This window comes from Cheilinus undulatus, linkage group 7 (assembly GCF_018320785.1).
Source record: "Cheilinus undulatus linkage group 7, ASM1832078v1, whole genome shotgun sequence".
NCBI lineage: Eukaryota > Metazoa > Chordata > Actinopteri > Labriformes > Labridae > Cheilinus > Cheilinus undulatus.
This window is the reverse complement of record NC_054871.1, coordinates 41828556-41843268: the sequence shown is the minus strand read 5'-3', so window position 1 is coordinate 41843268 and position 14713 is coordinate 41828556. Positions and strand designations below refer to the sequence as shown.

At 38.5% G+C, this 14713-nt stretch overlaps 1 protein-coding gene across 1 annotated transcript in view; it reads left to right on the top strand.

Annotated features, from left to right (window-relative positions):
- The window catches only part of oca2 (oculocutaneous albinism II), a 115238-nt gene that overhangs the window by 76972 nt on the left and 23553 nt on the right, over positions 1 to 14713 (top strand). The window contains exons 18-22 of the mRNA XM_041792041.1: positions 3891 to 4018; positions 7486 to 7545; positions 8327 to 8431; positions 12551 to 12644; positions 13267 to 13360. Coding sequence (XP_041647975.1) covers positions 3891 to 4018; positions 7486 to 7545; positions 8327 to 8431; positions 12551 to 12644; positions 13267 to 13360 — 481 coding nt within the window. The remainder of the gene's footprint in view (positions 1 to 3890; positions 4019 to 7485; positions 7546 to 8326; positions 8432 to 12550; positions 12645 to 13266; positions 13361 to 14713) is intronic.

Genomic DNA, 14713 nt, shown 5'->3' with positions numbered 1-14713 from the left:
TAGTCAGAGTGATCTGGATGTAATCTCAAAGCTGTAAACCTGAAAATAGGAAAGAAAACATTAAATATCGAAACACTAAGGAGATATTTCTTAAAGTTTCACAAATAAGTTTAACTGTTCATTCATATTTTGAGACCTTTGTTAAATTCCAACATTTAAATTCCAGGCAGGACAAAAGTACACTTCAAACAGTGAGGTTTTCTTATCTGACGAAGCTTCAGAGAACACCAGATACACGAGTCAGAGCACATATCACTTCATCTTTTGGCTTTGGCCTTGATGCACAGAACATTCACTTTATTCTCTATCTTATAGGAACTGCTGCAAGACATTTTTCACTGCATATTTTTCCTCAGCAGTGTTGTCTTTTTGTTTGATGAATGAGTCTTTCATAAACCACTCAGACCTACCTAAATGCTTCTTTTAATTGGAGAGCTTTCACTGAGCTTTTAATTTACTGCTTATACATGATGCAGGCTGAGGAAATATCAATGCATGGAGTCGTATTTTTCTTTAGTTGCTTTTGTTAGTCGAAAGATTAACAAGACCTTGTCATGGTAAATAGTTCTTTTTTGGAGTTATCCTTGATTTTACAACCATTTTTACTGCTTAATGTTAATATGAAGTTTGAAATTATTTCAGCAGACTTCTAATGGAAATTACAACTTGCCAAAATGCTTTCCTAATTCCTTTATCTTCAACCACATTTTATGTCAGCTATGTACACGTTACAGAGTTTTACAAAATGTTCTTCCCTCCAATTTCCACATACTCTCCACTGCAATCTGCTCGCACTGCAGAGCAAATTGCTCTGTTTTTAGTCAGACTTTTAAGTCCCACTGTGTACACTTCTGTCCATCTCCACTGTGCTCCAGAAGCCCGGCTCCTCTCTCTTCGAGATACGTACCAGGTCTGTTTTTAGCACCTGCTGCCAGGGGTGGACTGGCAATCTGGATACCAGGCATATTCCCCCAATAGTAATAGTAATCTGTAGGCTAGCATGCAGCAGTTTCAGGGCCGCAGATTCCAGACTTTAGCTGTATGACCCGTGTTTTTCGCTTGAGTTGGTGCAACTTTGATAGGTAGAAATCTGCTTGTTTATTTGTGTAAGCCTTTTTTTTCACTAAAGTTATGACTGCTTGCTAAGTACAGGATAAATAAGAATCTTTTTTGGGTGCAGACTCTCAAACTACTTTAATATTTAATTTTACTTGTTTTAGTTTCACAAGTTTTCATTCTACTGTTATACTTTTTATTGAAACACTTCATTCTGAAGGATATAAGCATTTGTGCTTAACTAAAAACATTTGAATCAAATCACATTTTGACTTTCCAGTGAAATGTGACTGCATATCGTATCAAGCTGCTTGTAGCCTGTTATATAGTTAGGGTTATATTGGTTCATCTATATAAAGGGGAAAGGTTAAAACTGGAGGAGAATCTGGCAAGATTTCTAGGTAAGCAACAAATTTGTTGAGTCATTAGCGAATGTTAGCCAGCTGCAAACGTTAGCTAGCTGCTAACATTAGCATTTAAAAACTCCTGAAATAACAATAGGCCCTCAGTTTAAAAGTGTTACATATTATGATAATAAAGGCTCAAAATCCCTGCCTATGGTGAAGCTGGCTGGCTAACAGTTATAGTCAGAGAAATTGTTCCTGTTGCTGTGCTAACAATACTGTCAGACACAAATTTCTTTTCACTTTAATGTTTGAATACATCTGACACTACAGCACTTCCTATTGACTGAGAAATCCTCATATATTTCTCACCAAAGTGGTTAATATGACTACATATCATATCAAGCTGATAAATGAGTTGAAGCCTGTTATGAAGTTAGGGTTATATCAGTTAGGCTTTTTAAGTGGAAAAGTTCAAATCTGAGGGGAATTGGCAAGAAATCTAGGTAAGCAACATTTATTTTTTTGTGTCATTAGCTAGTGTTTTATTCGAGACCAAGACTTGCCCCAGACTGGAGTGCACCGAGACCAAGACAAGACTAAGACTTTTGGGGGTCGAGACCAAGTCAAGACCGCGACAAAGACAAGCCGAGACCGAGAAGACACCAAGACCATAAAAATCACGTCTAAAAAACCATGATGAGGTAGTTCAAGTTAAAGAGCACCCTCTTTAATTTTAGTTTTCTTTTAAATAAATCTGACAGATAAAAAAAGGTGTCTGCAACTCTTTCAAAGCACAACATGCAAAAATCTCAAATCTTAACGAATTTGTTCGACTTTCTTCTTGAAAAAAAGAAAACCTAGTATGTATTTAAAAGCCACTGACAAGTCCGGAATTATTTTAAATATCTGAAAATGAGATGTTTACTAGATTTGTCAGGTGAATGAGGCCTAAAGTAAGTGTTCAGAGGTATTTCTGACTAGAAATAAGATGGACTGATGTCCGAGTTTTTGCAGGTGAAGCTATTCGTTGTTTTTAGCAAGTGCTGCTCCTTATTATCACGTTGATGAAGTCAGAGAACAGCAGATCAGCGCAAGTCCGAGACTGAGACATGACCTAGACATTCAAAATGTGGTCTTGAGAAGACCATTCTCGAATACTACAACACTATCATTAGCTAATGTTACACAGCTGCTAACGCTAGCCAGCTGCCAACTTTAGGCTATTTTAAGCCTAACATTATTTTTGTCATATCAAGCTGACACATATGAGTTGAAGTAGCCTGTTATGAAGTTAGGGTTATATTGGTTAGGCTTTTTTAATGGGAAAAGTTTAAACTGGAGGGGAATTGTCAAGATTTCTAGCTAAGCAACACTTTTTTGAGCCATTGGCTACTTCTGTTAGCCAGCGTCTATTGTGAGACATCTGCTAATGTTAGACATCTGCTAATGTTAGACAGTTGCTAATATTAGCATTCGACAACTGAGCTAACATTAGGCCTACCGTTTAACAGTGTTGCATATTATGATCCTAATCCTAATAATATTAAAATCAAAATCCTTGCCTATAGTGATGTTAGCTGGCTAACAGTTGAAGACAGTCAGATAAATTGTTCATGTTACTATGCTAACAATACTGCCAGATACATATTTCTTGGATGCTAATGCTAGTTTTATATCGGTACATTAAGGGTGACTCGTGAAGTAAAGCAACAGTGCTAACCAATGAAGCACAGTAAAGCCAACCCGAAAAAAAAAATAGTTATGTATTTCCAGTTTAGCTCTACTGGAGATAATCACAAACACCCTACCAGATTCTGAACATTTAAACACGTCCACACCTGCTTCAAAGTCTCTCCTCTTGTCTGGTCGTTTTCCAATCAATCTCTGTCACTCACCTTTTGCGTCCTTCTGTTGCTCTTCCTTCTGCATAATTTCCATCAGTCGGCTAAGGTAATTACTGCTGCTCACCTGTTTAATCAAATCCTCCCCAAGTGAATTTGCACTCTTTCCTCTTAAAACCCTGATTGTAAATATATGACCACTTCACTGCCAACTTCTGCTCTCCAGACTAAAATACATTAGGGTGAATTTAATGTTCTGCCAAGACAGACCAAATACTTCATTTATTGTTTCCAATAAAGAGCTTTTCTTGTGCTTTTTATTATAACAGTGATGGCATGTGTTCACTGCTGAGCAGATTGTAGCAGCAGAAGCATCTGTAGCATTTAAAAAAGGTCGTTGTTCTTTGTGAGGGTTGTGATTTAACACAAATATCCAATGAAGAGAGCAGATGGAACACTTGATTTAAACTTAAGAGCCTGGAAAGTATCCCCTTGTGTTTTGTGTGATATTTCTCCATTTGTTATAAATCTGAGCTCAGTGTCTGCTGGATAAGACCGTTAAACTTGTTTTATGAATGTGAGTGTTTTCTGTCTGTAAGGAGAAATGTCAGACTGTGTTTCTTCTCTCTCTCTCTCTCTCTCCCAGGTTGGATTGCCATCCTAGGTGCTCTCTGGCTTCTGGTTCTGGCTGACATTCAGGATTTCGAAATTATCTTGCACCGGGTGGAGTGGCCAACGTTACTCTTCTTTGCCGGCCTCTTCGTTTTGATGGAGGTATTTCAGACGCTATTTTTTCTCCCAGTTGCACACAAAAAATTTTGGACTTCACAAACAATGGTGCAATCAAACAGCTGATGCCAAACAACAACTCTTGCAGAGTGTCCACTCATCACAGGAGGTAATTATCACAAATAAAAAGAGAGCCAGGACTTGGATGAATGTGGGCTTAGCAGGACAAACATCTACACAAGGGAGTAAATGAAAGCAGGATCAGGGATAAGATCTTTGACTGTCTGAGAAATTTGTTCATTAGTGTTTATCCAAAGCAGTTGTTTTTTTACACATGATCCCCAAAGTTAGGATGGAATAAGAAATAATGAAATGTTGCTTCCCTCTGCTCTATCAGGTGAAGTAGAAACAGGGAATAAATAACAAGAAGCAGACTGGCAGAGGCATTTATCCTTAAAAAAGAATTAGAAAGAGTTTACAGTAACTAGGAGGGACCATGGGGAGCAAGCAGAAAAATCATCTTTAAAACAGAAAGGCCTAAAAAAGAGACAAGGAAGAAACATTAGAGAAAATATTATGCCAACATTAGTGCTTGAAAGTTTTGAGGATAAACACAATCTCACAAGAGGGAAAACAAAACAGCAGGAAGTAAAAGAGCAGACACGAGTGGGAAAGGTGAGCGCCTTCAAAGAATTATCCATGAATAAACTCAACAGTGAAAGGAATAAAATGCACAAACCTAACAACAGAGATGCTGTCAGTCTTTGATTTACTGCTCTACAAAGCCTATCGTAGTATCCTACCAGCCAGACGGGGTGTATGAGTTCTGTTGCCTAATTCTACATGCATTGATTAATAATTTTGTGCCACACTGGCATTTTAGTTTTAGCACTATGCTTTGTATTATGATTAGATGCATTTCAGGGCATGCAAAGACAAAGAACTAGTCTTTTCTTCTTAATTTTTGTGGCAATATTTCTTGCCAACTAATTTCTTGTCAGTTAAATAGAAATTCAAATTTACATTAACCATTGAATCTATCCAGAAAACTAAGTTTAAGAAGCCCAAAACAAAACAAACTCTCTTTATAAGACTGTCAGCTGGTGAATAATATCCAATATTGGTTTGCAGAGTTAGCACCACCTGCTTTTGCCGGTTAATATCCACATGTCTATGATTAATATTGGTATGCATTGCTCTGCTTAATAGACCACTTTACTCTGACAAAGCTTACATATTTTTATCTAAACTTTCAGTATAACATTTCTGTGAAACTGCTATGCTTGTACAAGATGCTATACTTTATTTACTATGTTTACATCCAGGTAGTTGACCAAAAAAAAGAGGTGGGAGCTAGTGTTGAGCGGTAAGCTGGTATCAGTACTATCACCAGTAACATTTATGCCATGGCATGGTGTTTTGCAACACCGTCAACACCGGTTTAGACACTCATGTTGTGTTTTGGTTTACACACAAGACATAAACAGATCTTCCATTAGCATATTAAAGTGATATGTGACGGACCACAGCTCAGTCTGAGTCAAGTCTTATGTATGTTTTGCTCTGACACTAAAGAGCAGCTAAGTAAGCCAGACATCAACCGCTGTGTGTCCATGTGATTAATGAGAAGCACAGTCATAGGGTAAAAGGTGGGTTCTCTCCTCCTGAAGTTTGTTGTCTGCAGTGTTGAATAAAGTTACTTTTAAAACTAACTCATTAGATTACTGCGTTACATACTGAAAAAAGTAATTTGCTAAGTTACTGCATTACCTACTTCTAAAACTACCGCATTACAGTACTTTTGTGTTACTAAATATTAAATCCCTTTAGCTAATCGTTCCACTTGTCGGTTGTAAAAACGACATATGGCAACGCACGTCTGCCTTTAAATATGCAGACTCTAATGTCAATTTACAAACTAATTTACAGCCCATAATCTGTATCTCTGCAGCCTGATAACACCACTAACAGACAGGAAAACCTTTACAGCTCACATGCTTAAAAGCTGACAACAAGCTGAGCAGAAGCATACAGAATCATTAAAACACTGTGTGTAATAACGGCGTGTAATTAGAATGGCTGAACAGCTGACTCAATGAAAACAAGTGGAGCTTTTAAACTTACGTTTCACCATGGTGCTGTTCTTGTCCCTTTTATCCAAAAATCAAACATAACTGGGATAATTCCACAGTTTTATGCTGCCCTCTCTGTTATCTCACAGGCTCAACAAGCTAGCGATGCGTGCATATTAGCAAAGAAATTTTACTCTCCGCTGGCCAGTGCTACGTGCCTACAGGAAACAATGAAGGACAAACACTGCAGATGTGCAGATGCTTTAAGGAGCTTACTTTTGTTCTCTCTTTTTGAAGCCATGGAAGAGAAAGGAAATTGGGGAAATTCCTTACAGTGACGGATTTCCTTTATGAAAATGTAACTAATAACGGGATTACTTGAACTGTAAAACTAACACGTTATGTTACTCGCTACAACAAAGAAGTAATTTGAGTACTCTAACGCATTACTTTGTAACGTGTTACCCCCAACTCTGGTTGTCTGTAACAGCAGAATAAAACAAGTTTTCCCTCTGCACATTATCTCTGTTGGCTTTAATATCAGCTGGGCTCAAGAGCTTTTGTTTTTAGCCCAGCTGTGCTGCAGCAACTCATATTATAACAGCTTAACATCTGTTTAGGTTGTGTTTGAACCACTGATCTTCTTGTTTTAAGTCCATGAGGATTCAAAGAAACATGCTGTAGAGGTCAGAGAGGTAGCTGTAAGCTCTGAAGTAGTGTGGTTTCACCAGAACTGCTGCTAAAGCTAAGTTAAATCAGTGCTAAATGTGGAAAAAAGTACACAACTACTGTACTCAAGTATAAGTACAGTTACGCTGGTTAAAACTTACATAAGTAGAAGTTCAAGTTGTGATTTTAAATGTACACTCAAAAGGTACCCAAAACATTACTCAGTTACAGCAATTTAACAAAATGTAATTAGTTACTGTCCACACTTGTATGTGGGATAGTCAGACTGAAATTGAAGTTTATAAAAAAAGACAGCACTTTTATCTGTGTTAAAGTGCTTTTTAAAGCATATACATATCCCTGAGAGATGAAATATTCAAATGAGAGACAATGGCATGAGAGAAAATGTCAGTATTGGAGGTATTTTACACCAAAAAAAGGAAAGAAAAGAACATTGGTATTCAAAATCAGCCAAATTGTTATTTAAAGCCCTGATATGTACAGTCAGTGCATCTGTGATTGTGGAAAGCCTCTGCAGCATATCAAACATGATGATGTCAGATAGTTTTCCCATAACGAACAGTCCACCATGTGAATATGAATAAAGGTTTTTTTTTCTAAAGATCAATAACGACAACAAGAATTAATTTATCTCTGACTGCTTAGAGGACATTTAATCGAAACTAAATTGCTTTTCTCTCTGTGTTCAGTCCCACCTGTAACTAGTTCTCAGATATTTTTCTGTATTAATCCTCTCCTCTTTATTTTCAGGCTTTAGCCCAGCTGCAGCTCATCGACTACATTGGAGAACAGACAGCACTGCTTATAAAAGTGAGTTTTCTGTTTGGATTCCCAACCTGAACAATCGTCTCTCAGGGCTCCATGCAACTGGCTTAATTGATAATTGGGCACAGGTGATGTGATATTGCATTTCATGCATATTGATCCTTTTGTTCTGCGGGTTCTGAATCCAATTACTTTGTTTACATCTGATACCTGTCAGCGGTTGAAGAAGGGGTCTGAGGTAATTTTCAGCCATATTCCAGCCTGTGGGCTTCATGCAGGGGGAGGTGTGTCTCTGTAGAGAATTGCAGCAGTAATAGGTACGTCAGCTCGTGTTGAGACTGCAGCCTCCAAAAGTCTAATAATCACACATGACAGGTTTTGTGTATTCAGAGGTTCTGACCTGCTCAGCCTCCACACACAATGGGCTACATGTGGGGTACAATTGCTTGTCCCTCCTCTCCTGACAAAAGTAAACGGCATGTGAAAGGAGGAGATATTGCCTCCTTTAACCAGGTCACGCATACAGAAAAGAGGCTATCAAGAGGGTTCAGGGAACATCATGCCTGTCACATGTGGAGAATTGGCCTCTCTTTGTGTGAACAGCAGAGAGGAGAGATAACACCACCACCTATGGTCCTACCTTACATTCAGACTTCATCCACTTAGCCCGTGCTCCCTGACGAGAGGTTCAGTGTCAAAGAAGGGACATAATTGGTGTGTTTGATGTAAATCAGTGATGGGTTGAGGAGGGTGAGGGGAGGGTAAACGTCTCTGAGTGGCAATGAAAGCTCCAGTTATCTGTCACTCTTATTATCTCCCCTCTCAGGCAGTGCCAGAAGACCAGCGCCTGGCCATAGCCATTATCTTGGTGATGTGGGTCTCAGCTCTGGCCTCATCTCTCATCGACAACATTCCCTTCACTGCCACCATGGTAAGAAGCTTCAGCTTTAATTTCACACTCCACTATATTCTTGTTTAATCACACACACAGTCGAAAGAATTTATTTTCATACTTGAAGTAGTAAAATTCCATGACTTAGGATTACATTCAGACATAGACCATAGATATAAGCTGAGCATTGCAGCTGTGAGCCATTTGTTAAAGGACTACTGTAAGTAAGACTCTAGTATGGCAATTTGGCTGGTAGCATATTGGTATTCTGGGGAAAGGATAGGGTGGAGCTTTCATACAATAAAACATGTTTAAACACTTTATTTGTGGGACTTGTCATAAAACTAGTATGTCCATAATAAGTGGAAATGTGAAAAAGGCTTTGATGTGGGTGCTTAGTGGTCGGAGGAATTTCCCAAAAGGCTGATGTCTTATTTATTCAACAGATTAAAATATCCAGAATGCATCGGGCTTGTTGCCCTCTAAAGCCACCAAATGGCCATTTCCTATATGACAGCATATTCTCTGCTGCTGTCCCCAGTGGTAGAGTGAGTCTAATCTAGACTCTTCTTCACTGTTGTCTCCAGTGGTTGAATGAGTCTAATCTAGACTCTTCTTCACTGTTGTCTCCAGTGGTTGAATGAGTCTTAGCCAGACTCTTCTTCACTGTTGTCTCCAGTGGTAGAATGAGTCTAATCTAGACTCTTCTTCACTGTTGTCTCCAGTGGTTGAATGAGGGCTTCTAGCTGTCATTTCAGGCCTTTTTTAAATAAAAGTAATAGATTAGTAGTCTCACCAACTCGACCTTTTGCCTAATTTGGTATCCAAATTTAACTGATTAGCCAGCTATCCACGCATTTTCCTCATAAAGATCACTCCGGTTGTCACATGATATTTTCAGTTTCAAGCATTTATTTGCATCCTCGCTGTATTATCTCAGTACTCAGTATTATATTCCTTTTACATTTGTATTTGAAGAACATTTTATCATGTTTCTTGAGTTCCAACTTGTCATCAATGATTATATTGTACACAGTCTTTATAGGTTGTGAGAGTACAGGTTCCTAAAATATGCCACCAATTCTAATCTTTTATTCAGAAACTTCCAACTTAAAACATGAGGGATACAGACAGGTTCCTTCAGACACTCATGAATTATTCGGCCAAAATAACAGCCACCCCACCACTTTTGCTGTCAGCTGTCTGTTTTTCTGAAAATTAATAGATTTTATTAAGAGATCAGTGTTTCAGAGCTGTGGCGGCGCGCTCAATTAAAATGACGGAGAGAAAAGGAAGAGATATTATCTCACTGACAGAATGAGATGTTGCTCGCTGGAATTATTCTGCCAGATTTTTAATAGAGAGGTTTAAAAATGTCATGTTCTCAGCTATTTTCCATATTTTTATGCGCATGCAAGTGTTGTTCTACCTGTAATAGACTTCCATATGCATCAATTTTCAGTTCAGTGAACAGCTGATAAGAAAGCAAATCCTGATTGTCACAATAGACTGAAGCTGGGGAGAGATTTGTTTCCACATTCAGACCTGGGAAATGAGTTTTTGAATGAATACATTCGAAGGCTCTTTTGAATGAAACTTTCAAAGGAATAGTTCAGAGTTTTGGTTAATACACTCGCTGGCTTTCTTACTATCAGCAGTGAGCTTAGATTATCATGGGATTAAACGGCTAGCCCAAAGGTTAAATTGTCTACCAATATCTAAAAATGTTGCTGAATAACTCTAGAAATCTTGTGTGTGGAATCAGTACAAGTGCAGAAAGAAGAAAAAGAAGTTTTCTTTGGACAGACCCAAGTTAGTCTTGTATTATTTCATGTATCTTCTGTGACAAAATTCAAAAATGGATTAATGACTAAAAGGTTGATTGGACAGGGAAAAATTGTATGAAATAGTTACCCAGTAGATGAAACGTAAATCTATATTTAGAATAGTTGAAACTAGTCTAAAGATGAGAGAACACAAAGAAGAGTGGGTGTGATGTTAGCCTGATAACGGGCGGGGCTAGCATTGACAGCTAGCACCGCCTGCCTTCGTTCCTCTTTGCAGATTAATGTCGTGCTTTGATATTTGGCCTCTTTTCACTTCAGGTGAGTAGTTAAATGTGAGCTTAACCCTCGTCAGCCCACATACCACTTTATTTTCATTTACTACTTTGAAAAACTGTCGTACTGCGGTCTTCCTACTATATGCTAAAAGGTTAGCCACCGCAGACCTTCTCATTGTTTACATCCGGCGGTGAAGGGTCAGAGAGGAAGGCTGCAGCCGTTAAATGAAGCTACAGCGGTCTCTAGTGGCGGGAGGTTCATTATAGAGCATTATAGACAGGGGTTTATAACTTATACTCATTTGTTGTTGTTTTTTAGATAATATTGATATTTATTTTTTAGCAGTAGTTCAAATAAATTTGGAATAAATTTAAATTCAATTAATTTTATTTATTTATTTATTTATTTTTTGCTTTTTAATAAGAGGAGCTGGGTGGTTTACTACAGCCTCATGTAACCTCACACATTATACGAACAACAAAAATAACTGTTAAAAAAAAAAAATATATATATATATATATATATATATATATATATATCTCGGAATCAGTATCAGCACAGATTTATCAGAATCGGATTGAAACTGAAAAAAAGTGGATCGGTGCATCCCTATTTGTAGCTGTGTCCAAATCCTGAGTGTTGTTGTTGTTGTTGTTGTCCCACATCCCACCTGACAGCAGTTTTAGCCAATTAATTAGACCATTTAGCATTTTTAGTTTTTACATCGTTTCATTTTCTAACTTCACTCTTCTTGAACAAAATAGAAGAGACAATTCTAATTTGCTTTGACATTATAGGTCAGTAAATCTGCATTCCAGCTTTCTTATAACAGTTTCGCAACTTTTTTGAGAAACCAGTATTTATTTCTATCTGTAGTCTAGATATTACTCTGAGCTATTGAAACTCTTTGTACTGAGCAAAAACAATCAGCTTTTGAAGAATCGAATGTATTACTTTGCAAATAAGTTTCTACATGCCCATGTCTCCAAATACAGACCAATTTATCATCTACTTATATTTTCTTTTTTTTTTTACCCAATTTATAGTCAATACTAAGAAAATGCCCTCCAAACCAGATGACAAGGTTTGCTCATGAAAGGCAATGTACAGTATGTGCATACTCAGTAAATATCGGTTTGTGAAAGTGATATTCACATCAATAATTCAGTCATGCAATGTCTGCCTCCAACAGCAGGAATCAATGGACACACACTTCACCTCACTGCACATGAAATGTTTCATTTGTAGACTCATTTTCAGACGCTGCAGTTTTGAGGGAAAAAAAAATCCTTCAATCTTTAGAAAATTTCAAATGGGTTCAGTAAACACGGGGCCTGTCTGGGTTTTCAGCTGCTTCATACTGCATGTGGAAGTCATTACAAATCATCATGTGTCATATCACATCACATCACATATATCATCATTTCAGTCAGGACCAATGTCAAGAAACACACATGATATATGATATTTCTTTGTTAGCAGTCATTAATGAGATATTATTACTATCATTTATGTTTAGCATTGTGGCTGTTCTAGGATCCCCCTGCCCTTCCACAAGCTTACATGGAAAACATTAAGCAGGAACAGCACACCTTCCTGGTCTTATGCCAATAAGGAAAGCATAAGGCAGGGAGATAAGCAGCAGGCATCAATGACAGCTGAATAACTGATTAAGTCAGAAGCAGCATAAAGGAGGAGCTGGGGTGGAGGGTGGTTGCAAGAGCAGCTTGCAGAGAGAGCGGCAGACCACGATTAGCCACTGGCTAAGAGCAAATCAGCTGGCTGTCAGCTGATGAGGGCTTGTGTAAGATCAGCTGCTCTCAATTATGGCAGCGCTTGACTCCACGACCTGCCTGAACTAATGCCATACGCTCAATTAATCATATCATATATGGAGCCTCTTACTATGTATATGTGGGGGTTTGATTGTGTTGGAAAGTTTGAGAGGACTCACTGTTCCGACTTTTGGATGCTAAACTTTACTTACTGGTCTACTTTTAGGTTAATTTTCTAATTCTAAATGTCTTAAGAGAGCATTGCATGAGAAAAAGTTGAAAAAGTGAATAATTCTGGTAATCTATCTGTTTATTGACAGATTCCAGTTCTCATCAACCTCAGTCAGGATGCAGACGTGAACCTGCCAGTAAAACCTCTCATCTTTGCCTTGGCTATGGGAGCCTGTCTTGGAGGTAAGCATTGATTTTTTATCGTCTTCATGTCTGCAAGAAAAAAACAAAGTGTAAAAATAGGGAATGGGACTGTTACCGCAGGCTAAAAACACCTTTCAGTGTTCCTAACAGTCACCAGGGATGTTATAGATGATCCCTGTGTGAAAGGTGTGGATCTTTTATTGATAGGCTTCTCAGAAGGAGACTTGCAATGCTCTAGGTGACAGCCACACTTTGTATAGCTGTGTCACTCCCCAGGGTTGGGGGTTGGGGGTCGCGCTGTGCTTTTTGTACCACACCCTGTCAGCTGGCCCTTCAGCACAGTGCGGCTCAGTCTGGGTGGGAAGGACACAAAGAGAGGGAGAGTAAGAGAGCTGTCATAGTGTTTCAGTTTAATCAACTGCACTGTGACAGGTCCACATCGATCTGCCCGGCTCCATCACCCACACTGACACCTCTTTGAGATGTGAGCAGTATCGAACGCTTGACCGATACCAGCACTGACTGTCAAAATGTTGCCAACACCATTAAAAATAGACAAACTTTTTACTAAATGTAGGCTGAGCATGCTATGAGGACACTGACAGCTGATGATGAAAATATAGAAACCATTGTTCTTAGTGTCGATTTTGTGTCCCTGTAGGAAACGGTACATTGATAGGAGCGTCGGCCAACGTTGTGTGTGCAGGAATAGCTGAACAGCACGGCTACGGCTTCTCCTTCATGGAGTTCTTCAGGTAAGCTTAAAAAGAGTAAAAATCAAATATTAAGCAGTTAAAAGAACAGAAAATATAATTACATTGATGTTTCTTTAGCATAGGGATGGGAGATCTGTGCTTCAGGGTTACCAAGGTGCACGTGTGGGCTAACACTAGTAAATCAGTTTGATTCATTTTGACTAACGGTTAATAAACTCTTGACAAGATGAGACAACCCTTTGCTCTGAACGCTAATCAAAGTAATGAGATACTGCTGGTACAAATAATGATGATACATTCAGTGTGGGAGATCAGTAGTGCTGATGGATGTACATATCAGAGTCTCTTCCTCATAGCTTGATTTGTTTCCAGTCGCACCATTAACCTCCGAACATATACATTATGCAGAGATGATCTAGATATGTTGAAATGTGCATTAAAAAAAACCTTAACCTGCAGGTAAACAAAGATACAACAAGAAGAAAGGCAAAGATTACAGGCTAGTTTGTTTCTTTAGTTGGGACGGTTCTTAGATTGGGCAGGGTCTTTGGGTCTTTAGCTCTTACTTTTTGCTACAAAGAAAATGGATGTTCAATTATCAAAGAAAATAAAACTAACCTGAGAGAATGATATGATGAGCTGAAGATGTCTGTAAATTAGCAACACTGAGCCCAACAGTAAACCTGAGTTGTGTTACCTTGTTACAGCCGACATGACCGGACTGTGGGAATGACTTACAACAGCCAAATTACATCCTGCACAGAAAAGACCAGTAAATTGTTCTGAAAAATATCTAACCAGCAGCCTGATAATTCTTGAGTCTTATCATTTCTCATGATTGCCCAGTGCTAGTCCTCATAGGCTGATGAACTCGACTGTAACCAGTGTTAACGTAAGACTGTCAAATCTGTGGATGGTTCAGAGCTGTCTTCCATTTTTGATGTTTTCTCCCCACTGTTGAAATTAACTGCTACTACTTCAACCCTAACCAAGGGTTAAGCTTAGGGTTAGCACCACACCAAACTTGGGGTACTTTAGATGCTCTCCTCACAACCAGCCCAAAACAATCATGTCTTTCTGTGTGGCATGATTCTGTGTTCCAGTTCATCTAAGAAGAGGCCACAGGTAGATTTTCCCACTCTTGACAGTCCACTGCATCTTTCTGCTGGTTTTAGATGAGCACTGTTTGGCACCCCTTATGTTGACCACATGAACATTCATATTAAAATTAACCATGGGTTGCGTTAAATGGATAAACAACCCTCAATACTGAACAGGAACACTGCAAAAAAGGCAGGCTTAATATAAGATAAAAACACTAAATCTGAGAAGGTTCTCAAAACAGGTGAAATTATCTGTCAATGATGCAAGATAATTCGACTTAATAACATA